The sequence below is a fragment of the Dryobates pubescens genome, chromosome 15 (genome assembly GCF_014839835.1).
Source record: "Dryobates pubescens isolate bDryPub1 chromosome 15, bDryPub1.pri, whole genome shotgun sequence".
In the NCBI taxonomy this organism is placed as follows: domain Eukaryota; kingdom Metazoa; phylum Chordata; class Aves; order Piciformes; family Picidae; genus Dryobates; species Dryobates pubescens.
The window spans coordinates 5,077,256-5,104,429 of NC_071626.1; the positions used below are offsets into that span (position 1 = coordinate 5,077,256).

The 27,174-nt window shown below is 42.8% G+C and overlaps 1 protein-coding gene across 3 annotated transcripts in view; it reads left to right on the top strand.

Annotated features, from left to right (window-relative positions):
- The window catches only part of CNOT4 (CCR4-NOT transcription complex subunit 4), a 79,124-nt gene that overhangs the window by 28,823 nt on the left and 23,127 nt on the right, over nt 1-27,174 (top strand). For all 3 annotated transcript variants that reach the window (XM_054167962.1, XM_054167964.1, XM_054167963.1), the window contains exons 2-9: nt 6,223-6,466; nt 13,996-14,193; nt 15,266-15,352; nt 16,306-16,407; nt 18,087-18,212; nt 18,944-19,068; nt 26,368-26,425; nt 26,696-26,945. In XM_054167962.1, coding sequence (XP_054023937.1) covers nt 6,293-6,466; nt 13,996-14,193; nt 15,266-15,352; nt 16,306-16,407; nt 18,087-18,212; nt 18,944-19,068; nt 26,368-26,425; nt 26,696-26,945 — 1,120 coding nt within the window. In that variant the 5' untranslated portion in view covers nt 6,223-6,292. The remainder of the gene's footprint in view (nt 1-6,222; nt 6,467-13,995; nt 14,194-15,265; nt 15,353-16,305; nt 16,408-18,086; nt 18,213-18,943; nt 19,069-26,367; nt 26,426-26,695; nt 26,946-27,174) is intronic.

Consider the following 27,174-nt stretch of genomic DNA (forward strand, 5'->3'; position numbering starts at 1 on the left):
TAATTTGGTGATAATCCTGTTAAGTGTAACTCTGTGTTTAGAAATGCTGAGACGGCTACCCAGTTCCTCTCTAAACACTCAGGACTTTGTCTGCCTCTTTCTTATGCATTTGTACTGTGATCAAAAGTTAGCTGCAGACTACAGACTGACTAATAAACCATTATTCCAGAGAGAAGCTAGGAGAGAGACTGGACTGTGCTGGTCACGGGCACGGTTTTGCAATTAGTAGTACAGTTTGCTTTAAATGTTGAGCACGGTCAGGAAAAAGAAGTAGGAAGTGAACTTCCTCTCTGTCTCAAATGAAAATGAACTTGGATGAATTCAAGGGCCTGCTTGCTTGCCACGGAGGTGTCTTTGTTCTCAGGCAGTAGCAGCACCCTGAAATCTAGAAAAGAACGTCCCATTTAGAATAGAATATAACAAACCAGGTTGGAAGAGACCCTCAAGGTCATCGCGTCCAGCCCATCAACTAATTCAACCCACCTAATCAACTAAACTGTGGCACCAAGCACCCCATCAAGTCTCCTCCTGAACACCTCCAATGATGGTGACTCCACCACCTCCTCAGGCAGCCCGTTCCAATGGGCAATCACTCTCTCTGTATAGAACTTCTCCCTAACCTCCAGCCTAAACCTCCCCTGGCGCAGCTTGAAACTGTCCTCTTGTTCTGGTGCTAGCTGCCTGGGAGAAGAGACCAACATCTGCCTGTCTACAACCTCCCTTAAGGTAGTTGTAGAGAGCAATAAGGTCTCCCCTGAGCCTCCTCTTCTCCAGGCTAAGCAACCCCAGCTCCCTCAGTCTCTCCTCATAGGGCTTTTGTTCCAAACCCCTCACCAACTTTGTTTTTTTCAGCACTCTTGCCATGGCCTGTGTCAGTGTTCCTAACCAGGTGATTGTAAAATGATCACTGTGTTTTACTGAGAGTGAAGGGCTAGTGGGAGAAAAAAAGATCTCACCCTTGTGTAGTCTCCAGAAAAAGTTAGGTGAGTAGAGGGTAGCATGTCAGAGAGGTGGGCTGGGGAAGTTCCCCAGATTGCTGCTGAATCCTGTGGATAACTTCAGATGCAAGACTAGATGTTTGAATGGCTGGACCATCCAGCTGTGATTTGGGATGTGTGTGTGAACTTTCTCCCCCACATGTTCTCTGTGGGGCCCTGAATCACTAATCCTCTGGGTCTCTCTGAATTCTGCATACTTTAAAAGAAAGTAAAGATGGACACATCTCTGCAGCCTGCCCCTGGAAGGGTTGGATATAAACTTTCCAGTGGTTACTGCAGTACAGTGCAATAGCCTTTCTTATGCTGGGACAGAAGGAAATCAAGATTTCTTTCAGCAGTCTCATTAGCAGGAGCAGGTAGTCCAAGTGTGGGCCTCAAAGCAATGTGCCCACTTGCTGGCCTGGAGGACTGTGCAGCGATGACAGAGCTGCTGCTGCTCCCCTGATTCAAGGGAGGGATAACCCCTTACAGCTGCTGCTTTAGTCTGCTTGCTTGTGTGTTGGAATCGCCACAGAGGTGAAGTGTGGAAAGGGAACCGATCTTTTGGCAGGATGGGAATGGAGGCCTTGGTGGGCTGCCTTCCCCATGGCATGATGCATCATGTTTTGAAGCCTTCTCAGGGCCACAAAGAAGGTCTGAGTTTCTATTTGTGTAAGTTTAATGATCCCTTACTTAAAGGTTCAGCACACAGGCTCCGACCTGTTTCACTTCAAGTGTCAGGTATGTTTGAACTTTAAGTGAAACATTAGCTAACATATGTCTGGATTTTTTCCTTCAAGAGGCCCTATGTCTGAAAATACATTATGGGATATGAGTTTTTCACTCAGTTTTTTTGTTACTGGATTTCAACAGCTTTTGATGGAGACATTTTTCATGTCTTAAAGCAAGTAGCAAGGCCAGCTTCACAGAGTATCTTTGGTTTGAAGAGACCTTCAAGATCATCTAGTCTAACTTTCAACCCAGCACTGTAAGGTCATCACTAAACCATGTCCTTAAATGCCAGGTCCACGTGCAGTTTAAAAGCCTCCAAGGATGCTGACTTCACCACTGCCCTGGGCAGACTGTTCCAATGTTTGATAACCTTTGCAGTGAGGAAGTATTTCCTAATATTCAGCCTAAACCTCCTGTGGCACAGCCCAGCAGGTAAGGTGGAGTATGTGTCTGTATCTCCTGCAGCTAGCTGGCCTCCTAGGGGAGGAATGAAACTTTTAAGCGAGAGGTTGATTAAAATGAACTAGCAAAGTAGAGATCTTGTTGGTGTCTGCTATGGGGAGATGAGGGGCAGCATGGACCAGGTCTCAAACTGGTGTGCTTGAGGAAGAAGAATGGATACAAGCTTAGTTGGCTTTCCCCTGCCCCCCTGTTTTTATGACCACTTATAAATTGGGAAGATGAACTGCTGGAAGCTAAACTTGCTTACCTCAAGTGAAAAGGGAGAGACAATGTCTGCATTCTAAGTGGACTGAAATGACGAGGTAGATCAGAAGCAAAATTGTGTTTAGGTGAGTACCCTCACATACTAGGATCTCTTTTTCCTGACTGCAAAATGTGGAGGATTTCATAGAGGAACAATTGTACAGTGAGGCTGATTAGACACAGCTGTCAAATCCACTAAGTAAGCACTTTCATTAAAAAATTGCCCCTTTTTTAGGGTTGTTTTGCATCTGTGATTGGAAAAGAAAGGAACTTATTAGCTGGTATGGTGGCAAGGATAAGAGACACAACTATATTTCTGTATTTTTGGTTATTGTCTGTTAAAAATCCACTAAATGTAAAAGGTGCTGCTGAACATTGTCCATCCCTGTTCCATCACTGTGTGCATGAATGTGCTGGCAGAGTCTCCTGTAAACAGGATGTGGAGCTGTCGGAGCCCTGTTGGACCGCAGTCGTCGGCAGTTTGGAAAGTGTGTGGACAAACGCTAGCTGCTCGCATCACGTGTCTCCATGTGTGCAATCTTCCTCCTTTTCTGCTGAGATGCTACTAATTTAATCCCTTGGAACCCAATCCCTCAGACCAAATACTCTGGGTTGAACACAGCGTGTACGCCGCCTTGTGTTGTGTGCCATTGCTGCGTTCCTTTTCCTGGGGCGTTCGTCTTGAATTGTTTGAAATAGAATCAGAGAATTGTTTTGGCTGGAAAAGACCTCCAAGAGTGAGTCCAACCATTGACCATTAAACCATGCCCCAGAGTGCCATGTCCAAACGTTTCTTCAACACCTCCAGGGATGGTGACTCCACCACCCCCCTGGGCAGCCTGTTCCAATACCTGACCACTCTTTCCATAAAGTAATTTTCCCTAATATCCAACCTAAACCTCCCCTGACACAATTGCAGGCCATTTCAGTTCATCCTATCACCTGATACTAGAAGAGACCAAGCCCCATCTCACTCTACCCTCCTTTCAGGTAGTTGTAGAGAACAATGAGGTCTCCCCTCAGCCTCCTCCAGACTAAACACCCTCAGACACTCCTCACAAGGTTTGTTCTCTGGACCCTTCACCAGCTTTGTTGCCCTTCTCTGGACACACTCCACCTCAATGTTGTTCTTGTAGTGAGGGGCCCAAAACTGAACCCAGTATTTGAGGTTGGCCTCACTAGTGAGGAATACAGGGCACAATCACTTCCCTACTCCTGCTGGCCACACTATTGCTGACACAGTGTCAGATCTGACAGAGTTACTCTGTGCTTCTGGGTAGTGCTACATAACAGTGCGTTAATCGTGCCTCACCATGCATCCTATTCTGTGTCAGAAAACAAGCATTGTTCTGATGCAGACTTGAGACAGATCCTGCTATGTAAACTCTCCTAAAATGAAATACACTTAAGTGGAGAATGTAAGTGGGATAAAATGTGCCCTTGTGGCCAGGAAAGCAAATGGTACCCCGGGGTGCATTAAGAGCATGTCAAAGGAGGACCACACTGTGTCCAGTTCTGGGTTCCTCAGTTCAAGGCCCATCTGCATGCATTCTGTGAGAGCTGCCTATGTGATGCTGCTTTGGCAGAAGGGTTGGACTCCCTCTTCAGAGGGAGTCCCTTCCAACCCCTACCATTCTATGGTTCTGTAATCTTCTGCTTGAACGAACTTTTCCCAAATAACTCAGCAGCAATATTTATTTATTTTCAAGGAGCATGGCGCACAGCTGCTTTTTACTCCTGGTTGTGAAGTAATGGGCCATTTGCTGACTGAAGCAAGCTCTTGGCATTATTACTAGCAGCTGCTAAACTCTTAGCGTTAACTTAAATGGCTCATAAACGTTAATCGTGTTGCCCTTTTGTTAGGGTTTGTCTGCATATCCCAGAGGCACTAGCTAATAGGTCACACTACTTTTTTTCACGTGAACCGATGACATTTCTTAGTGGAGATTCCAAACACTAACTTCATGACTTGGTTGTTCTACTGTGGTAGCTGAAGTTTCTTCAAAAGGCACTTTGAAGTGGAGCTTCAACTAGCACTGGGATAGCTTTATTTAGATGTGTTTAGTCGGCTCAAAGCTGCTGAGCGTGCAGTGGGATGAATACACAGTTGAAGGGAATATGCTGTTTGCTTTACTGACCTGTTATTTGGAGGTCTGTGACAAGACCAAGTGCAAATCTGAGCAAACTCTGTGCAGTTTATCCGCTACTTTGGTTTAAAGCCACTTTCATACTGTGATTTCCCCAACCACCCCAGAAAATATGCAGGACATGTAAGGGTTGCTGTAGCAGTGTGTTATCTCCATAATAAGCAATTAAACGATGTGCTGTGGCCTTTTAAACTGTTCCTCCCATTCTTCAGCCTGTAGGAATGTGTTCTTAAAAGACAGCTCCCAAACAAACTAATCCTTTCCTTCCTCCAGGTCAGATTCTGCTAGTGTTCTCTCTAGAAAATGCTGGTGATGTGATGTCCCAGAGCCTGGTTTTGAGCCTGTCAAACTGATTGTAAATAGAGGACTCGTGAAAGCACAGAGAATGAAGCAAAAGCTGGTGTATTATTGCAGGAGCTTACTTTTTGCAGTAATTGTGAAGGCTGGGAAGGGAAAGCAGTCGTGTAGTTCACTGCAGATATCTGACCATCTAGCCCTCAGTTCTGTGCTTTTCAGTTGATTTCATTTTGGGGGGTGTGTGTGTGTGTTTGCTTTCCTCCAAAAGATTCATCTAAACATTGCACTTTAGCCCTTTAATTCGGTCCCATTTCCATGCATGTCTCATGCAGCAGATAGAGACAGCTTGCTGAGATGAGATACAACTTCAGATATCCAGAGTGGTACTTAAATGAAGGATTCTTCTTATTTGATTGGTCTTCTCAGCCATGACTGTGCCTTGTTTTGAGTCTGAAAGTAACCTCCTTGTGCTGCATTCTTTAACTGACATAATGGAAACTGAGTTCAAGATACCAGTTAAGAAATGTGTCACCTGAATGTTGGTTCTCTTCAAAATTCTCATCCAGAAATATTTTGTTGCGGCTGTGCTCCAAGTTAAAACTTGGAGGTGTTTTTGACCACGTGCATCTGATGTATTTGGGCTTTGGTGTGAGCTGGATGCTGATAAAAAGCCTTAGGTCTAGTGGAAGGTGTCCCTACCCATGGTGAGGGGTTTGGAACAAGACGGTCTCTAGGGACCTTTCCAACCCCAAGCATTCTATGAATCTATGATGTAGGAAGCTGTGTATGTGAAAAATCTTGGCTGTAGCCCTAAGATTGATCTCTGAGATCAATCTCTGGACCAAAAAAATGAGATGGAGAAAGAAAGTAATTCTCCTTAAGAAGAAGCTTTTCTTGGGGTTTGTTTCATCATTTGGTAACCCTCCTGAAAAGCCTGAATGAACTAAATGTTATTCCGAATCTCTCATTGTTGCAAGTCTCTGAGTGTAATAGTAAAACTGATCCTAAAAATGAAGGATTTTAACTTTGGATTTGTGGAAGGCTTTAAGAAAGCAATAAAGCAACTGGCAGAAGTGATGTATGCTGTACACCTAAGCATTTCTTTGCAGCTGTACAGTTTGAAACCCACTTAGGCTAGTGAACTGACAAAGAAATTCTTACCTATCAAGGTGGAGGGATACATCATTAGTATAGCCTTTCATAGTGCCTGTGTAAACAGGAAGAGACTCTCAGATTTATGGGGGAGTAACTTGGGTATTAGGTAATTTGGGGAGGAGGAAAGCAGTGAAGACCTGAAAAATGAAGATGCAAAAGAAAGGTTGTCTGAAGTACTAATTATGCTCTTTTTTCTTTTGCCCTTGCAGACCTTCAAGTGCTGACCTACTTGGTCTCCTAAGTTATTATAAACTCTTGCTGCTCTGCGAACATACAAAGATGTCTCGCAGCCCTGATGCTAAGGAAGACCCTGTGGAATGCCCCCTCTGCATGGAGCCTCTGGAAATTGATGACATCAACTTCTTCCCTTGCACCTGTGGCTACCAAATCTGTCGTTTCTGTTGGCATCGTATCCGCACTGATGAAAATGGACTTTGTCCTGCTTGCAGAAAGGTAAATATCCTGGAACAGCAGCTTGTCTTGCACGTGTCACGAGGCTTTTGCTCTGTGTTGGTGCCAAAGGCATCCTTTTCCTTCGGGGACACATTCATCTAGTCGTGGCCTAGGTCAAGGGTGAGGTGTTGGATTTCTCAGGTGTTATCTGCCTCGGTGTCGAAGCTGTTGTGCAGTGGCTAGTCTTGGTTTGGTGAATCGGATTAGTAGAGCAAGCTGTGGATCAGAACCAAGGCATGCTTGTGCTGGGAGAACTGGTAAGCACAAGAATACAAATCCTTTGAGTTGGGGTGTTCATGCGTTGACAAAGCCTTTTCAGGAAGGACAGTGAGGATTCAGGCATTTGCTGGGGGCCAAGGCTCAGCTAAATTAGCAGCGCTGAGGCAAGCTTGTAAAGCACCTACTTGTTTCATTTGTGGCACTGGAGCTTTTAATCCGTGTTTTTATGACAGTAAACACGTAAAAATGTATCCAAAGGTGTAAAACTTCAAAGCATTTCAAAACCTTGGCTAAGTCTGTTTGTCCAGTACTCAGATCTTGATGCCAAATGCTTAAAGGTAGCACTTAGAGTCACACTTTTTCCCTGTCTCTTAATTGATGTCTGGCTGATAATTTGGTTGGCCACAACTACAGACTGCAGCTTCCCTAAGTTGCCTGCTTTTCCCTTTGAATTATTTTCCTCTTCCTTTTAGTGTTGCTTAACCTGGTTAGTACCTTATCTTCAGTGTTTAATCAAATTATTTCTCAATATCTTCTCTTTAATGGCTTCCCTTGACTGTTACTTTCTTGCCTGGCCTCCCTCTTTCTGTGATTGCAGCTACTTGTGTCCCACCCTTCTCCTGCTACTTAATCGAGATCCTATCCTCAGTTTACGCTTTCCTTGGCTTCCTGTCTCATACTACAGCCCCCTTTTGAGACCCCAAGTAATCTTACTTGGTCTCACTATCTTTATTCACTGCCACAGCTTTCTGTAAGCACTTCCAGTCATTTTCCTGCTGCTCTTTTTGGGCTTTGGCTATGTTAGAGCTGTTACTGCTAACCTGCGTTGGGAGGTCTCTGCAAGGCAATCCCGCAGCAATTTGTTTGTTAGCATATTGTGCACATTTGCTGCACTATTTGAGCTGTTAAGTCCTACAAGGAGGACCCACCTGTCATCAGCCAGATCAGTCTCCATATCTGGTACCTGCTGCTGCTGACACATAGCAATTTTCATAGTACAAGCACATTGTCTCCTCTGCTGGCACAACGGGACCTTTCTGGAATTTCCTTGTATAAGTCACTTTGTTTACCTGGATTTATCACCCTGCTTCTTGCCAACAACTGTTTGATTCATCTCTGCCTGTTGATTACTGGAAGTGTGTGAAACATCTGAAAAATCACAGAAGCAACATTTGTTCTTCACTGCCTCTGGGTATCTGCTTTATTTGAAACATGGATACTGCCACGGCCGAACTTTTTCATGTGGAATGATGTGCTGTATGGTTGGATGTGAAGATATTTTGCTGAACTGGATACAGTTTGCTCAGAACAAGTTTTGGGAGGAAAGCTGGAATGGATGCTACAGTTGGAATGAAGCACACTGACTACTCCAGGGGAGTAGCATTCCTACTTTATCACAACGGTCAAGGATTACATTCTTGATGCTTTCTGCATGCATGGACTGCAAGATGTCCTTGAGCAGCTCCATTGTTGGAGATGTGCATGGAGGAGGCTGAGGAGTACTCTTCTGTCATGGCATAGACCCTCCTGACATGGCACAGAGACCCTGTCAGGATCTTGGAAATGTATCATTTCAAGCCCCACAGTTGATGGCAGCATCAAATAAGTCTGAAGAAGCCACCTTTTGAAGTGTGCTGGTCCTTCTGAACCAGGTAGGTGTTTGTGTGCAGTGTGTTTTAAATAGTTCCTTCACCATGTGTAGCAAAGTTTGGGGGGGAAGAATGTAAACAGTGTTCAAATTCATATCCGCTATGGTGTGTACTGGTTGTGACCACTTAAAATGCTGAAGTGAAGGAAGTGGCAAAGCAACAAAATTTTTGCAAGGAAGTTTATAGCTGGTGCTGTGTTTTCAACAAGTATCTTGTTTATAATGTGTATAGCAAGTGCAGTATGCTTAGTGCTAAATGGACTGTGAATAACCACACTTAAAGCAAGGCTGTGTGTGTTATGTGTAATTACCTAGTAGAAAGCTGCTTTTTTGTGCCAGTGATATTGAATGCATTGAGAGTTCTCAATGGGTTTGACCACTAGTCTATGGAGGATGACAGTAAAGGAGTTCCCTGTCCAGGGATTTTGGTTGAAAGGTGTGGGGGAGTCTTTGGAGAAGAGTGGTACAATACTTTGGCTATTGTGGCATTCTTGCTGGTAGTTTGATAGATCTTAAATGGGCATTGCAAAAAATACCATTCTTTTCCCAAGCTTCTCAAAGCAAACTAAAAAGATGTTAGCTTACCCTTTTTTCACTATCCAGGAAAAAGTACTTCTAGTTGTTTGATCTGTTATGTAACTTAACACTTGTATGTACAGGATGTGTTTAGAATAGAGTAGAATTAACCAGGTTGGAAGAGACCTTTGAGATAGAGTCCAACCTATCATCCAGCACTATCTACTCAACTAAACCAGGGCACCAAGCACCCCATCCAGTCTCTTCCTAAACACTTCCAGGGATGGTGACTCCACCACCTCCCTGGGCAGCACATTCCAATGGCCAATCACTCTTTCTGGGAAGAACTTCCTAACATCCAGCCTAAACTTCCCCTGGCACAGCTTGAGACTGCGTTCTCTTGTTCTGGTGCTAGTTGCCTAGGAGAACAGTCAATTGTGAGTTAGTGTCACTTTTCTCCTGTTAGTGTCAGTAGTAGATAAGCATTTGCTTTGTTTTGATTTATGGAAGTAAGGTGCTAATATGAATTCATCTTGAATACTGGTTGGAAACTAGTACTTGGTACTCTAAATATAAGCTTTCTGAACTTCCTTTGACTCTTCTGAAGTAGACTCCCAAAATTGTTTCTGTTCAATTCATTAGCTACAAAAGGTGCTTCCTTAAAGAACAGACCTGCTTTGAGTTCCTGATGCCCTTCAGAACTGTAGGTGTAGTCAATTGTAAGATGCTAAGCAAGCCTTCCTGTTTGTGGTGTTTTTTTTCCAGTCAGTTGGTTTCTTAACTAAGTGAAATAGCTGCTACCTAGACAGATTAGAATGAAAATATGCTGTCCTCAAAAGACAGCCAAAAGCTGGTTTGCAGGTCAGACTCACTGGGTCTGGTTATTAAGCCAGAACCATTTGTCTTTGCAGCAATTATGTTCTTTTGCTTTAAAATGCATCAGCCTAGGTACTGTTTGCCATATGAATAATATGCACCACTTCAGTGGCTTGGGTTGCTTTAATAGAGCACAGCCCTGTCAGACCTTAGGGTCAGTTGTTGCAGTTGTGAAATCTAGCAATAAAAAAACCCCCAAGCTCCTTCACATTGTAATAGCTGTTCTTGTGATATGGCTTTGCCTCCTTCACTTTCTTGACTTTTGAGTTATATTCCCTCTAGCACCTTGTGTTAGAAACAGAGGGAAATAGTGAAGTGCTGTATTAGTGCCCCAGAAACTAACATGTTTAAAGCATGGTTTTGTCCATGTTTCTCTTGGTTCTGCTTCTGTGTAAAAGGAAGTCCTGATCTGATGCACAGTTTCCAAAAATCAGTTGTGTCCTCTGGTCCTTTTAATCATACAGCTGAGTAGTTTGGTGCAATAATTGACATTTGTAAAAATATAGGAAATGGTTTGTCTTTATTCTTGGTAAGTACTGTGATGTGTGCTGTGCATAAACCTTACTGATCTGATCTGTATTTCTCATTTCAGAACCTTATTTGGTAGCAAGGCAACGACTGGGAAGTGTTGGTGCATCCATTGTGTGGAAGGAAGGTGACCCATCTGGGAATGACAAAAGCCAAGTGCTTGAGAGATCCCAGCTCAGCTTTCAACAGTTGGGAAACTGTAGGGGAAAAAGTCTGAAGGAAAACAAAACTTAAATGGCAAGACATGCTTAGTCAGGAAGACTGAGAATTCATCAGGGGCCATGTCTGGTTAAAGGAACGAGGCAACAGAAGAGACATTTGAGCTTTTGATGACATTCTTGTAGGACTATGAGCAACTTGCAGTTAGCATAAAGAAAATCTGGTCATTCTCCTGGTTGGCACATCTTGTTCAGGTGGCTTCCATGCTTCTTGCTGAAGATGATTTGTGTAACTTCAGTGGAGGGTGTCAGCTAAACTTAGCGAATCAGTGGTGTTAACATGTCTCCATGTCTTGCATCTGAAAATATGGGAATGCTGATAACACTTGGTCTAGCTACTTCGCTTGGATCTCAAATCCTCTACCAGCTGAGGAATTGGTGACAGTAGGTTAAGCAAATACCTTCTGCATCTTGTCATAGTAACAATAATTTAGACATAGTTCATTTCAGCAGCATTGCCACTTCAGCTGTTGCAAGACCTGAGAGCTGCTGCTAATTGTGGTCCTCCACCTGTCCACCCTGCATAATAGGAGTAGAGGAAGTGGTACTTGGAGACTCACCAGCAGTTAGTCCACCTTCCCTGTCTTTCAGGCCTGTGTTACACCACCCTTTCATGCATGCATTCTGTCTGTAGCTGAACTATCATTTGAGGTCATCAACTCCAACCCTGTGGGAAGCAATCACTCTGAAGTCTAAATAGTTAATTTTTCTATTTGTAGACTTGTTTTATGGCCTTATATGAAAGGAACAGCCTTTCTAATGCTATTTGTTTAATTTGAGTTAGCTTCTGAAATTCTGGTGCAGTGCTTATTTGCCTTTCTCTCTCCTTAAACATGTGATCTCTCTTACCTGTCATCATGTCACACATACATAGATAGGAAAATCATCTATCACTTCTTGGGATTGGGTTTCTGGTTTATTCTTGGGGTTTAAGAGTTGTGTGCAGAGTCACTTACAGGTCCTGCAAGTTAGGGTATCTCATTCTTACATTCTTCAGAAGCATTTAACATGTCTTTACTATGCATGTTTCTCACTCTTAAATTTCCTGTGGACTACAGCACAACAGTATATAGGGAGAACTTCAGTGAGTTCACTTCCTAGTGAGCTCTTATTCATGGTGGCAAATCAACTGCTTCTGTGTGATTGAAATTCTTACTCAGTAAGCCTTGTGCTTCTAGTAGGAGGAGATGAAGATACTTCTCTTCCCTGATTATGATGCTGCTTTCAGTTTCATGCTTCCCAGCATTTCTTATGCTGTCCTGTACAAATACAAACTGCTGGTTTTACTGTGGACAAGAGTTCTGCTCAGGGTTATGCTTGAGCTACCCTGTCTCCTGACTTATGTTCAGGATCTCCAGCAGGAAGTAGCTGTACAGAGAAGGAAGATACTGTCTGACTTGCTTCTCATTTGAGAATAGGCTCTGAAGGTGGCTATACTTGGCAAGCTGATGAACTTTGGTACCATTCACTGTAATTTCCTTAGTCCTTCTGGAGTCTTCCTGGTCCTGTTGAGAACCATTAATTCACTTCTTGTGTTGTACCAAAGCACAGCAGGCTTCCAAGCCTTGCCTTGTGTAGTATGTGATGTGGAGAAGGAATTCATGTGTGCAAGGATGGATTGTTGTGGTACCATATCACTTGATGCAGGGCAAGCCATTTCATTTTTGGAACTCTGTTTTATACTGGTGCACTTGTTTTCTTCCCATACCTAAAATCAGCTGTGATAACTGAATTCCACTCTCCCTTTGAGAAGTTTTTTTGCTTCCCCAAACCTAAACAGTATCTTTTCTGTGTGACTGATTAACACAGACTTAGAGCAGCTTTTCAAATAAGGCAAATGCCTTGCAGAATTATTCTGCATCTCTGAAGTCCTCCTGTACACATGTTAAAACTGAAGATAAACAGTGTTAAATCTGCATAAGATCTTTAGTGTTACTTGTGACTAATGTAGCTTTTCACATCCTTGTGTTTTCATGTTGAGGGCTGACTTGTCTACCTTTGCCTACTGCTAAAGTATCTTACAAGTTTGAATTCCTCTGTGATACTAAGTACATGTTCCAGGGGACTTGATGTTTAACCATGAGATGCCCTCTGCTGAAGTCAACTGCAGCATGTTCTCAGAAGGTGTCTCCTGTATAGCATAATGATGTTAAACTGAATGATGCTGAACTAAATGCTGTTAAACTAAACATAATGATGCTAAACTCTTTAACAACTGTAAAATGGATCTGGTTTTGTTTGGGGATGTACTCAGATTATCATCTTGGTGGCTCTTTCAGCAGTATCATGACAGTATAAGGAATATATGCTTTAAACCTTATTTTCCTTTCCTGCTGTAGGGTTTTTTCTCAGGTCATTTAGTCCTGAGAATTCCTGCTGTGTTCTGCCAGTCAGGAAAAAGTTAAATTGAATTTTGTTGGAGCTGTACACTGAAAGCTTGTGCTACAGTGATACAAGCAAAGAACTTAGTTCAACATATTGGTGAGCTTACCTTCTTATAAATGCACATCTCCTGTGTGCTTCTCATTTTTTACTTCATCTCTGTGTTCAAAAGCACTTCTTTTTGTTTGAGAGAAGTATTTTTGTGTACTTGCTTCTGTGCTCAGCATTGCTTTGTATAACAAGTGTGAAATCTAATTGACTAGTCTGAGAAAACTGGGACAGGTAAGGAGTATGGGACTGCTTTGAGGAGTTATCTGGGGCAGAGGACAGCACAGTGTAGTCTGCAAAGACCAGGCTAAAATAGTGCCTCTACAGCAATGCTCTGCATGAATAGAGCAGTCTTTCTGGCTGGCTCCTGGGACACTTGTACTTCTGCTAGATACTTTGTGAGATTAAAATCTTTACAGTGTAATGTCTGAGGAGTTTTCTGTACATGATATGTTTAAGTTAAAACTGAACTTCTACCCAGAGAAGGCAAAGCCAAAGTTTCTGCCTGGTACACAAACATGGCAAGAACACTAGTAAATCAGTGTGAAACTATGGAAATCTCTCTCTTCACTAGGAGAAGTTAACCATGCAAACATCGAGCTGAGTATTGGTGTTACTGTCTTCAACTTGGTGGGCCACTGAGATGACATTTGTATTTTGATTTCTTACCCTGTAGTCTTCACTTCTTTCCTTCTTTTTTGTTTTTGTACACCTAAATATCCAAACCTTTGTTGAAAAACTAGATACAGAGTGAACATGCAGGACATGCTTTCACCCTGCTTAAGTTAAGTGAAAATCCTCACTGTTAAGTTAAGTGAAATCCTCACTGGATGTGTTGGCTGTCGTGCTGCAGCTACTTGTAGTGTTTCCTAACTGACTGAGCAGTTGTGTTAGAGAGGAGAGTGTAATGGAAATATGCAAGATGCTCACCTTTCCCAAAGGACCAAGTATGGCCCTTCTGTGATGTGGCTGGCCACAACAATCAGAAGCGTGTAAGAGGAGGAAGAAACGCGTGTTAAAACATCGGGAGTGGTGATTTTCAAATGTGGGGTTTCTCTCCTGGGTTGTTTTTTCATGATATTTATTCTATTTAGCCATATCCAGAAGATCCAGCAGTGTACAAGCCACTCTCCCAGGAAGAGCTGCAAAGGATAAAAAATGAAAAGAAACAGAAACAAAATGAGAGGAAACAGAAAATATCAGAGAACCGCAAACACTTGGCCAGCGTACGGGTTGTACAGAAGAACCTTGTCTTCGTGGTAGGGCTATCTCAGCGCCTAGCAGATCCAGAGGTGAGCAGTGCACAATTGCAGGTCTTGCTCTTACCTTCCTGCCAAGGAACCATTGGAAAATACCCTTGTGTCTGTTAAGGAACCATTGCAGTACCCTTGTGCCCACCCTTTGTCTGTCAGGGTGCAAAATGAAGCAGCGTTGAACAGCTTTGCTGCTGAGGAACCTTCTTAAAGGAACCTACTCAGCTTCCTCCTCTGAAACAACCTCAAGAAGTGTTTATCTCTTTGCTTTTGGGAGTACAGATGCTCTCTCTTTTGTTGTTGAGGAAGCTGTGCTTTGTGTTTGTTTTAAAAATGGCTGCTTCTCCTTAGCTAAAAATAAGCTTAAGGCTTTTTTTAGGAACTGAGTTTCCTAGTCAGAATCTGATAGCGCTATAAAGCTGTGTCATACACTAGCAGTTCTAAGATGGAAGCTTGGTTGAGCAGATACCTGTAGGGATGGAAGGAAGAAGTCAACACTTAGAAGCTTAACTAAGGAGGAGCATAAGGGTATTGGGTGATGAGGGGAAACAAATTAGTAAGCAGAAGACTCTGCATCATGAGAAAGAAACTGTGTTGAACATATTTTGCTTGCATCTATCAACAGTCAGCTGCAAGGGACTGATAGAACTAGTGCTAATGAGTAAAAGTACCTTGAATTGGAATATGGAGGGAATGAACCACAGATTAAGATGGATGTCTTCATAATTACTGTGCCAAGTTAAATTCACCTGATCAGGCTAAGCTGTTTGGAGAAAACTCATGGAAGTGGCTGTTGTTGAGAACTCAGGAACTAGGGAAGAACAACTGTAAAAAGCTGCTTTCAGTGTTGAAAGAAAGATGAAAAAATACAGCATAAAATGTGGGATGTTTCTCACTGGAGTTCTTTACTGCAGTGGCAATGTACTCTGTGTTGCAAGTAACTCTTTTATGCTGGAAAACAAATCTACATCTCCATGCTCTCCTCTTTGTAGGAGAGAACTGGTTTTTATTAGTTGAAGGCTGTAGTTGCACAGTTACCCAAAGGAGCAAGAGACAGCCCTGTAGGAATTAACTTTCCAGTCCTAACACTTGAACTTTATTTTCCTGACAGGTTTTGAAACGACCAGAATATTTTGGGAAGTTTGGGAAAATACATAAAGTTGTCATTAATAACAGCACATCATATGCAGGCTCACAGGTAAGTCACAGCTCCTTATGGTGTTTATTCTTGTTCCTTTAGAGAGAATACATGTGCAGAATGAATCTGGGGCTCCTTGCTCTGTTTGTGTGTGATTTATTAAGGAATAAAGTAGTAAACTGGGGGTGGGGGGAGATACAGCCTTGTAAAAATCAAATTGCTGTTATCTTACTGAGACATTGTCCAGCCAGGCTCTCAAAGTTGGATGCAGGATGCAGCAAAGTAGAAAGCTACAGGGGGTGCAAGATGATCAGGGAATTGGAACATCTGTCTTATGAGGAAAGGCTGAGAGACCTGGGGCTGTTTAGTTTGAAAAAGAGAAGACTGAGGGGAGATCTTCCTAATGTTTATAAATACTTGATGAGTGGGTGTCAAGAAGAAGGTGCCAGTCTCTGAGTGGTGTCCTGCGATGGGAGAAGGGGCAACAAATACAAACTGGAACACATCCACCTCTCCATGAGGAAAAACCTGTTTCCTGTGAGGGTGCCAGAGCACTGGAACAGAGAGGTTATGGGATCTCCTTCTCTGGAGACTTTTGAGACCCATCTGGATGCGTTCCTGTATGACCTGCTCTTGGTGATCCTCCTTGGGCAGGGGGATTGGATTTAATGACCTCCAATTTTCCTTCCAGCCCCTGCCATTCTATGACTGAAAACTAGGAGACAGGACGAGGACCCCCAATGAAGCAGCAGTGTGTCATTTATTCACTAGTCTGCATTTCAGGGATAGAACACCTTTAAGTATTTTTAGGAATTTCAAGCACCATGTTGATGCTTTTCCTCTTTCCTCTGTGCTTTGTGCCTCACATCTAAATTCTCATCAGTTCTGCTGGGTTTGTCAGGCGTGTTCGTTCACCTTGATGAAGTGAGCTGCTAAAAGAGCAACTTTATGTTCAGATCTGTCTAGGAGGAGTTAAAAAAAATATATATACATGTGCTGTATTTTCTTTCTAGGGTCCAAGTGCCAGTGCATATGTAACCTACATTCGGTCAGAAGATGCTCTCAGAGCCATACAGTGTGTCAATAACGTGGTGGTAGACGGCAGAACACTTAAGGTGGTAATGTTTTTACATGGTTATGTATGCATGCTGGGACATGATTATCTGTGCATAATACCACATTTCATTTGTATGGATCTACTTCTGTTGATGAACAGAAGTGTCCACTTTATTGGGTACTGGGTTTTGAGCTGATTTTCATAGTGTCAGTCATAACTCTGGGGCCCCTGACATGAGAAGGACATAGACCAGCTGGAGTGGGTTCGGGGAGGTCACCAGGATTGTTAGGGGGCTGGAGCAGCTTTCCATTGAAGACGGGCTGTTTAGCATGGAGAAGAGAAGGCTCCAGGGAGACCTTATAGCTGCATTTCAGTATGTGAAGGGGACCTGACAGGGAGGCTGGAGAGGGACTGTTTACAAGGGCTTGTAGTGATAGGATGAGGGGCAACAGTTTTAAACTGGAGGAGGGTAGATTTAGATTGGACATTAGGAGGAAGCTCTTTACAATGAGAGGAGTGAAATACTGGAACAGGTTGCCCAGGGATGTGGTTGAGGCCCCATCCCTGGAGGCATTCAAGATGAGACTTGATGTGTCCCTGGGCAGCCTGATCTCTAGTCAGAGATGTCCATGCTTATGGCCGGGCAAGGTGCTGGAGGATGTTGGAGAAGATGACCTTTGAGGGTCCCTTCCATTCCCATGCAATCTGTGAATTGAAGTTCAGTGAGCTTCCAGCAGGTAGTTCTTTAAGGAGTTAGCAGCTAACTTCTTAAAAGTTAGAGATAAAGCAAGAGATATACCACCTCCCACTTCCCACAGTGGCCATTTTTGCTGTACATCTTTATAGTACAGCAGCATTTCTGTAGTCTAAACACCACACCTCCTAAAAGCTCCTTGGGAAATCCAAGTTTTCCCTTTTGGTATCTTTGTTAACAGGTATTGAAGCTGCCTTGGCCAATTTGGTGCTTATAGGAAATCACTTGGTTCATACTAATTTCCTGACCCTGCTACAAAACATGGGCTGGTTTCATGTAATACAAACCCATAACTGCTTCTTGGGTCGCTTATGAATGCAAATATTTACTGTGGTTCTTCCTTTGGTCTTTGTTTAGAAATATTTTGGGCTTTCTTTAAAGCTTTATTTAAATTTTAAAATACTTTAGGGTGAAAATAGGAATACACCCCAATTATGCAATTCTCATGTATATAGATTTCTTGCAGTCCATCTGCATTAGGGAAAAAAAGCATCATGATTGAACTCCAAATCTTGAGAAGGAACTTTTCTGTTTTCTTACACTGCTGGGCTTGCTTAGCCTGGAGAAAAGGAGGCTCAGAGGAGACCTTATTGCTGTCTGCAACTACCTGAAGGGAGGTTGTAGCCAGGTGGGGGCTGGTCTCTTCTCCCAGGCAACCAACACCAGAACAAGAGGACACAGTCTCAAGCTGTGTCAGGGGAGGTTTAGGCTGGATGTTAGGAAGAAATTCTTTATAGAAAGAGAGATTGGCCATTGGAATGTGCTGCCCAGGGAGGTGGTGGAATCATCATCACTGGAGGTGTTTAGGAAGAGACTGGATGGGGTGCTTGGTGCCAAGGTGTAGTTGATTAGATGGTGTTGGGTGATAGGTTGGACACTATGATCTCGGAAGGTCTCTTCCAACCTGGTGGATTCTATTCTAAAGGCTTCTTAACCTCCAGTACTTAAGTAATGATTTTTAATTTTTTTCTTCCCCTCTTCAGGCATCATTAGGTACAACAAAATACTGCAGTTATTTTCTAAAAAATATGCAGTGTCCAAAGCCAGACTGCATGTATCTACACGAGCTGGGGGATGAAGCAGCCAGTTTCACAAAAGAAGAAATGCAGGTAAGTTTAATGAGTGGGCAGCAGGTGAAATGGGACCTCTGTGCACTCTTATTATGGTCTCAAGCAGAAATGCATGGTGGCAAATACATCCAAGTGAATTCCAGGCAAGCTTTACATTGAGATCTTGACTGTGCTGAGATAGAGAAGAACTGTTTTGAATTTCAGTCAGAGGTGACCTTGAACGTGTCCAGAGAAGGACAAGGAGGCTGGGGAGAGGTCTTGAGCACAGCCCTATGAGGAGAGGCTGAGGGAGCTGGGGTTGCTTAGCCTGGAGAAGAGGAGGCTCAGGGGAGCCTTTATTGCTGTCTATAGCTACCTGAGGGGAGGCTGTAGCCAGGTGGGGGTTGGTCTCTTCTCCCAAGCAGCCAGCACCAGAACAAGAGGATAGGTGGGGAGAAAGTTCTTCCCAGAAAGAGTAACTGGCCATCAAAATGTGCTGCCCAGGGAGGTGGTGGAGTCACCATCCCTGGAGGTGTTCAGTAAAGGGATTGGACGTGGCACTTGGAGCCATGGTTAAGCCAGTCATGAGGTGTTGGGTGGTAGGTTGCACTGGATGATCTCTGAGGTCTTTTCCAACCTTCCCGATTCTATGATTCTTGTTAAGTTGTTAGAGCTCAATTACTAAGCTTTGGGCTGTACATACATACATTTACATACCACAATGACTTTGTGTAACCTCTCAGGATGTCTGTTTAACCCAACATTCATTCATGGTGAGTTTCTCTCCTTAGGCGGGTAAGCACCAGGAATATGAACAGAAACTACTGCAAGAATTATACAAACTAAACCCCAACTTTCTCCAGTTATCTACGGGTACAGTTGACAAGAACAAGAACAAAGTAACAGCACTGCAGAGGTATGATGCATAAGTACTGATGCTGCACTGCTTGGCCATGCTTGCCTTCTGGTTATTCCCAAAGAAATCTTTGTTCCAGTTGCAACCTTCAGTTGCCTTCTCTTTCCAGGGGCTATTGGATGATAAACTTTGATACTGGTTTTCTCCACACAAAGATAGATGTTGGCACCACTTTGTTCCACTACAAAGTGAGTGTCAGTCTTTAGCTAAAAACTGGTTTTCTGCTGTGTGCCTTTGGATCACAAGTTCAGAGCAAGGTATTCTTATGCTGAAGGAAGACTTTGTGTTTTATATTTGCCTGAACACATAACAATTACTAAAGACCAGGTGTCAGCTTTCTTGGTATGGTGTCATGAATGCAGTCTATCACAGCTGAGACACCATACACTCTTGATATGTGCTTTCAATTGTGGTTTGGGAATTAATTGTGGTTGGGTTTCTACATCATTCTTTATAGAGCAGTTCTTACATTAGGTGTAAGGACCTTGGAAATTGAAAGTAAAATCAGTTTCTTCTATGTAAGAATTCACAAAATATGAATGAAAGATTTCTTGCTCTTGTTTTTCTCCCCCCAGTATGTTGTAATTGCAGTTACCACATCTTACTGCTTGTTAAAGTAATACTCTGTTGAAGTTCATGGAGTTAGGGAAAGATTTCTGTCCTTACAATCATACAGAGAGAAATTAAAGCATGTGGGTCATCAGTCCTGACATGAATTATCCTCTCAAATGTCTTATGTAAGATAAAGAAATGAAGAAACTGGTAACAACTTCTTCCACTCCCTTTTGTGGTATTTTCATAATGAAATGGCCAGGATGGGATGTAAAAGTTGCATTGCATATCTTGCATATCTCTATGCTTTGTAATCAGGGTGTCTCTCATGAATTTTTCAGGTGATTGCCACTGGCAGCATCACTGCACAGCAGATTAAGCAAGAAAGTGGGTCCTGCATCTAAAATACTGCCAGTGGAGCTTGGACAAGCCAAATACTATTCTGAGTACTGGCATCTCAGCTGATGTACTGGGGTTATTGTCTTAAACTTCTGGAGGAAGTTTGACTTTGACTGCCAAATGGTCAGGACCTCTAGCTGGAGGTTTTCTTAAGGACTGTGCCATATGTTATTTCTTGGGCACTGGTTCAGTATTGGCTTGGAAGGTAGAGTGCAGTGAGTAAAGCAGACATACAGCTTCCTGCATTTGGGTATTGATTATTTAGTGTTCTAAGTCTGAGCTAATCTTAAGTTAAAACCTGATTCAATCCCAGCAAAACAAATTATACCAGTGAGGAGAGAGACTGCAGCAAACTTTCAGCTTTCAGAAAGCATTTATGACTTTGAGCTTAACCAGTCTGTGGTGACACTTGTGGAAAGAATGTCATGTTCCTCTTAAAGGCAACAAATGGTCTGGAGTTAAAGTTCTCTTGTCAGATGAGCAGCATCCTCACAACACAGACTCAGTTCTTTGCTAACAGCTAGGCATCACTTTTGGGGCTGCAAAATGAATTTCATCCTGCAGCTGGGATTTGGAAATGTTGGGTTTTTTACTTCAGGTCCTGGCTCATCAGGACAAAATGTAGCTTGTTATGCTGGTGGATGCGTAGTGGTGTTCTTTACAGCTTGCTGCCTAGTCAGGTTGTTGCTTTTGTCTGATTCATTGATAGAATATTAACATGTCTGGCAGTTTGTCAGAGCCTCCAGCAATTTTGTGGTGGTTCTTGTGTTTCTGGGGTGCAGGATTTCAGTTCCTCTCTGCAACAGAAGTTCATTTCTAAATAGATGTTTAGTTACAAATATCCAGTAGTAGGGAATGGTTTCTTAGGATGTGCATAATTGCTTTTTCACAGTTGTGCTCTAATTTGTGCTGCTGAAAAAGCAGCTTTTTTCCTTGCTGCTGAAGGCAATCATCTCTTGATTTGTCACTTGATAGTCATTGGTGACTGCTTTCTCTTACAATTAGAGGTATATTCCACATACAAAGCAGGTGTGAAGCCCTTCTCTCTGCTGACCTTTTTCTAGAGAACTGAAATGAATGTTTCCTTATGTGAGAAGTGGAAAGACTTGTTAAGCACTTGCTGGTCTTCAGAGAGCAACCCTTCAGAATCATGCAGCTTTGAACTTAACCTCTGCATGCACAAAAAAACCCACCCCAAAACATAAACCAGTCTCTCTCTCTTTTTACCTTTCTCCTTGGATGCAGAACTGGCTTTTAAGCAATATTTTGAAGTTAATATTAGTATAGAGATGGCTTTGCACTGCAGCAGACATGGGTTTTTGGTATTTAAAGTAAATCTGTTAATGGATTGAAAATCTCATTAAGATTAGAGCTTATTTTTGTAAGGTTGAAAATGGTGACTGACATTGAGCTACTGCAGATGACTTCATTCTTTGATGTTCAAGATCTGATCAGCTCACTATCTCTGGCTTACTTCCCATGTGTACAAAGCCAAGATGAGTTCTGTACATCAGGGGTACATAATATATAGGTGAATGAGAAAAGATAGGTAGGAAAGGAAATCTTACAGTATTGAGATTGGAGGAGGTAGCTATACCAATTTGTTCTGAACAGGAGTAGGAAGCATTTGTGGTGCTGTAAGGAGCTATAAGAGAGTCCAGATTTTGCCTGGGGACTTAAATAGATCTGGAGATGTAGGGTGAATGTTGGACCATATAATAAGAACTTATTAATGAAGGGCATCATCAGGAAGAATATGTTAAAACGTTTGTTTTAAAGCTTATTCCTTATGCTGGCAACACTTGGACACTAAACCAAACATTCCTAATTGAAGCAAATTAAAAGCTGAAGTTAATGTAACTGGAGAACATCAAAGGCAGGTGCTTTATAGTCAGATTGTAGGTTTAGCACCTGCCAATGTATCTGATTATATTCAATTTGTAGATGATATTCCACCTTGCTTCAATTTGTCTAAGATGTAACTGTTTTCAGCAAAAGCTTGGGCTCTGAGTGCTCTCTTGAGCTTCTTTCAGATCTAATGTGCACTGTGAAATGAAATTCAATGTTAATTTATGAAAGGAAAGTAATAATGACTTCAACCTAGAAATGAAAAGAGCAGTAAGTTGAGCAGTCTGCTGATCTGATTGATCTGATTCATCCTGGCCTGCATCAGAAAGTGTGGCCAGCAGGTGCAGGGAAGTCATTGTGGCCCTGTACTTAGCACAGGTTAGGCTGCACCTTGAGTACTGTGTCCAGTTCTGGGCCCCTCAATTTAAGAAGGACATTGAGACTCTTGAATGTGTCCAGAGAAGGGCAATGAGGCTGGGGAGAGGCCTTGAGCACAAGCCCTGTGAGGAGAGGCTGAGGGAGCTGGGGTTGCTTAGCCTGGAGAAGATGAGGCTCAGGGGAGACCTTATTGCTGTCTACAACTACCTGAAGGGAGGTTGTAGCCAGGAGGAGGTTGGTCTCTTCTGCCAGGTAACCAGCACCAGAACAAGAGTCACAGTCTCAAGCTGTGCCAGGGGAAGTTTAGGCTTGAGGTGAGGAGAAAGTTCTTCCCAGAAAGAGTAATTTGCCATTGGAATGTGCTGCCCAGGGAGGTGGTGGAGTCGCCATCCTCGGAGGTGTTCAAGAGGGGACTGGACGTGGCACTTGAAGCTGTGGCTTAGTTAGTCATGAGGTTGGATTTGATGATCTCTGAGGTCTTTTCCAACCTTGTTGATTTTAAGTTGTCATTGTCTGTCAGTAAAGCTGTGGACTCTTGGGTAGGTCTGAAACCTCACCTGTTGAGGCAAGTCTTGAATAGGGCCTGGACTATCGTTATTTTATTGCTTTTAATTTCATGATTTGCAGAACTTACAGGATGAAGCACATAATTCTAAATGAGGGGTGTGTAAGTCTGGATACTTGAGACTGTTGATTGTGGGGTTGGGGTGGTTCATTGTTTTGTTGGCTTTGGTGTTTTGGGGTTTTTTTCTGTGTGGTTTGGTTGCTTTTTTTCCCCTCTTCCCCAAGCAGACGAGTTTGAAGTTCAGCATTGGCAGAGCAGCTATCTATTCAGTGAGGAAAACAGAATTCCCTTCAATTTTCCCCCCCACAAAGTCATCACCATTTAAAATCATAGTAGTACCAGTCAGGGTTGGAAGGGACCGCAAGGATCATCTAGTTCCAACCCCCCTGCCATGGGCAAGGACACCCCACACTAGATCAGGCTGGCCAGAGCCTCATCCAGCCTGGTCTTAAACACCTCCAGGCACGGGGCCTCAACCACCTCCCTGGACAACCCATTGCAGGGCTTCACCACTCTCATGGTGAAGAACTTCCTCCTCAAATCCAAATCAGACAAATAGCATCCAGACAAATCTATTCTTACAGGTTGTCTGGAGCAAGGATTCATTTCCCCTCTGCTTACAGTTTTTGAAAACACATTCTTTGTAACCTGAACTCCTTTCTTCACCCCCCTTTTTTTCTTTCTTTTGATTTTTGCCTTCCTCCTGCCTTGTTTCAGACCCAACAGTAGTAACAAAGATGCCTGGCCATCATTACAGAGTTCAAGTAAATCAGCCAACAGTTTAACAGTGGAACACAGGAAAATGCCTCCTGTATTAGAAAATGGTACAGACCCAGAGCACATCACTCCAGATGGTGCAGACTCACATTTTGGGTAATTGTGCTGATTTTATACTTCAGAGAGCTTCCTTTCTCTCACTCCCTGATTGGTGTGGAGGGAACAAGTCTCCAGTCTCTCTCTCTGGTTGGAGAGCTGGGTTCAAATTTTCAATCAGGTCACAAAAAGCTGGGTTTAGCCTAACCTGTGTCATGAAGACCAATTGGCAGATTGTGCAGGAGAACCCCTAACATGAAGTTAGTAAGTGATGGAGCCCTGTAAGGGCTGAGGGGAGCTCAGTGGCTGAGGGGGATCTGGCAGGTTTGGGAGCAGGGTGGCTGAGGGGGATCTGGCAGGTTTGGGAGCAGGGTGGCTGAGGGGGATCTGGCAGGTTTGGGAGCTGTGTGGTCCCAGCCCGAGCTGAGCCCTTCGCTTCTGTACAGAAGCTTCCACAAAAGTCAAACACTAGCTGTCATACATCAGAAGGCTTGTCACTTGGAAAAGCTTCAACAGAAGGAAGCTAAATGTTAGGGCTGATTAACTGTCACCTCTTTATAATGGTGTGTTCCAGAAACATGAATGCAACAAGTGAGGGTTCCCTAATTATCACTCTGTAATGGGAACAACAGAGCAGCAGATTCAGCTGGAGCTTCTTTGTGCAGAGGAAGTAATTCATCTGCTTGCATTGACTTCTTTATTGCTAAACATTTTTTTTTCTCTCAGTGCCCTCATTGATTAGAACTGGTATCCCCTACTGTCATAAGCATCACTTGCAATTCAAATAGCAGTTTGTAGTCATGCTGGTTTGGTTTTTATGATAATATTGGTTGGTCTCATTCAGAAGTTGAATAGGAAAGTAATGAGGTAAACCCTAATGTTTCAAGAAGCAATATTGCTGATTAGGTAGCTGATCATCATTTTAAATCAGTATTGAACCAATACATGAGTGTTGTGAGGGCTGTTGAAAATGGTAGCTTCTCATTAGGCTTGTTAAGCAGTCTCATTGGAGGTGTAATCAAAGAGCCTGTGGTTGCATCTCAGTAATCACATGCAACCTCCTTATCTTGTCAGAAGATTGTAGTAAAGGGAGAAAATATTGTAGCCAATAGATAATGAATAATCTTCATTCCTGGGGGCTGAAAGCCTGTCTTACAATTAAAGGCTCCTTAGGCAAGCTGAAGTATAATAAACACTTTCAGCACTTCAATTGTCGTTAAGAGGTGTAGCTTTTAAAACTGCACCATAGTGACTTTGTTGGCAGCTTTTTTTTTTTTGGCTGGATATCAGCTCTACCATCAGAATGATTGTTTAATGAAGAGTCTACAGCAAACTTTTATGCTATAGGTGTTCAGAAACAACCCAAGGCAGTTTGTTTAAATGAAAGGACTTCTGTTCACACTGTCTGGCCATGGAGCCAAAAGTACTTGTAAATCTTTACTGGAGTAATGCTTGTTGGGAAGTCTCTTCCTCTTATTTTTCTTCCACAGCCATAAATACTAGAGCTTCAGTTATCCTTTTTTTTCAGATACCTGCTCAGTGTTCTCTTGAACAAAAATACTTTTTATTGACAGATTACTCTTGCACAGTTTCTTTAGAATAGAGAAGAATTCATTCTGCTGGTTTTGACTCAAGGTGTTCTGGGATGGGGAGGAAAAAATATCAAGGGAAGCAATCATGAATTTTTGGTCTTGATATGTGGTTCTGCAGTATTTTGCAGCAGCAAGGGGTGTTTGAAAACAAGTTACAGCTAGAATCTGAAGTCTGCACCAAGTAGTAGTAGCTACTCTCTATGTATTGGACTTGTGCTAGCACATAGTGTCTGTAATTTGACTTCTATCTCATTCTGGCCTCTTAATGAAATTGATGTTCTTGCTTCTGGTCCTTGCTTGTATAGGACCAAGTGTTCTGGGCTGTGCAGCATAATGCTTGTGTATCCTCACAGAAGTGAAAGTAACTTGAAGTTGTAAAGCAGAGATTTTAATCTGAACTTGGACTAACATAATTTCACTAGTGTGGTATGTAGTGGAATTAAGACCTGTCAGAGTCTTGAATCCTGAGATGCACCATTTCAGCCATGTCACGTTAATTCTCAGTGAACAGCTTTCTGAGGTGGTTTTCAGCTTTTCTTTTTTTTCATTCTCTTTGCTTAGCAATTTTTTATGTTATGACTTTTCCTCTTCCTGCATCTCAAAACTCAGTTTTCTTACCTTGGAACTGATTTCTGCTAGTTAAAGCTTCAAGACTGGTGGGAAGCTTAATTAACCACCAGGGGTAAATCAATTTCATCTTCTCTCCCTAGGTACATTTTTTAGGACTTGTATGGGTACTGGCCACATAGATATTTGGAAAACAAATCTCTTCCCAAGCTTTCCTCCTGTAGTAGCATAGATGGAACTGACTGCCACAGAATACTGCCACAGTACAAGAGTCCTGGTTTTTTGAATGGCATAGAGTTACTATGAAGACGTTTGAAACTTACCTTTTGCTCCTTAACAGGGCAGTCAACAAGCAGAGTGGAGAGTGGTGGGAAGTAGGATGACAGTATATGACAAGTGATCAGAAAGCTGATGATTGCAAAACCCAGACTCATAAATAAATGGACTCTTTGCCTTCTTAATTCCTCCTAATTAATTTTGCTTTGTCTTTTGTTTCAAGGCTTTTCTACCTCTGTGAAAGTGAATGTTGATGTTGTTTACATTAAATACAGGAGTGTCTCATTGTCTCTTCTCCCACTTTTGCAGCCCTATCGACAAACCTTCAGATTCCCTCAGTATAGGAAATGGTGACAGCTCCCAACAGGTAAGACCTCATGATAAATGCTGTGAAAGTAAGAATTGAGCTTGAGGGGCGTGGTGCAACTTGTAGTTGGAGAAGCAAGTACCTCCTGAAGCCTATCCTGATTTTCAAATTGGTTTTCAACAAGCTGATTTTTGTTTGACTCGGTACTGAGCTACCTATTAACTAACCTCACTGCAGCCAAGAGCTTTGAGGAGGGTTTTTTTAGCTGTATTGGTGAAGAATGTTTAAACACTTAGGTCCTGATTGTTGCTCTTCCTCTCTTGCCTGTAGATAACAAACAGTGACACACCTTCACCACCGCCTGGTTTAACAAAACCCAATCCAGTCATCCCCATCAGCTCATCTAATCACAGTGCGCGGTCTCCTTTTGAAGGGGCTGTAACAGAATCACAGTCACTCTTCTCTGACAACTTTCGACACCCTAACCCCATCCCTAGTGGGCTTCCTCCATTCCCCAGCTCTCCACAGACTTCAAATGACTGGCCCACAGCACCAGAACCACAGAGCCTATTCACATCAGGTATGTACACAGGTGACATGGGCTGGGTTTTGCTTGCTTTTGCACTTTATATCTGGAACTGTGTAGAACCAAAAACTCAAGGACTCACTGCAAACTTCCCTCCTTCACAAATTATGCAGAACTGAATTAAGAAATGGTCTGGGGAGGTTCTCCTCTCCCTTTTTTAATCTGCCCTGGTGACACCACATCTGGAGTACCATGTCTGGTTTTGGGCTCCCCAGTTCAAGAG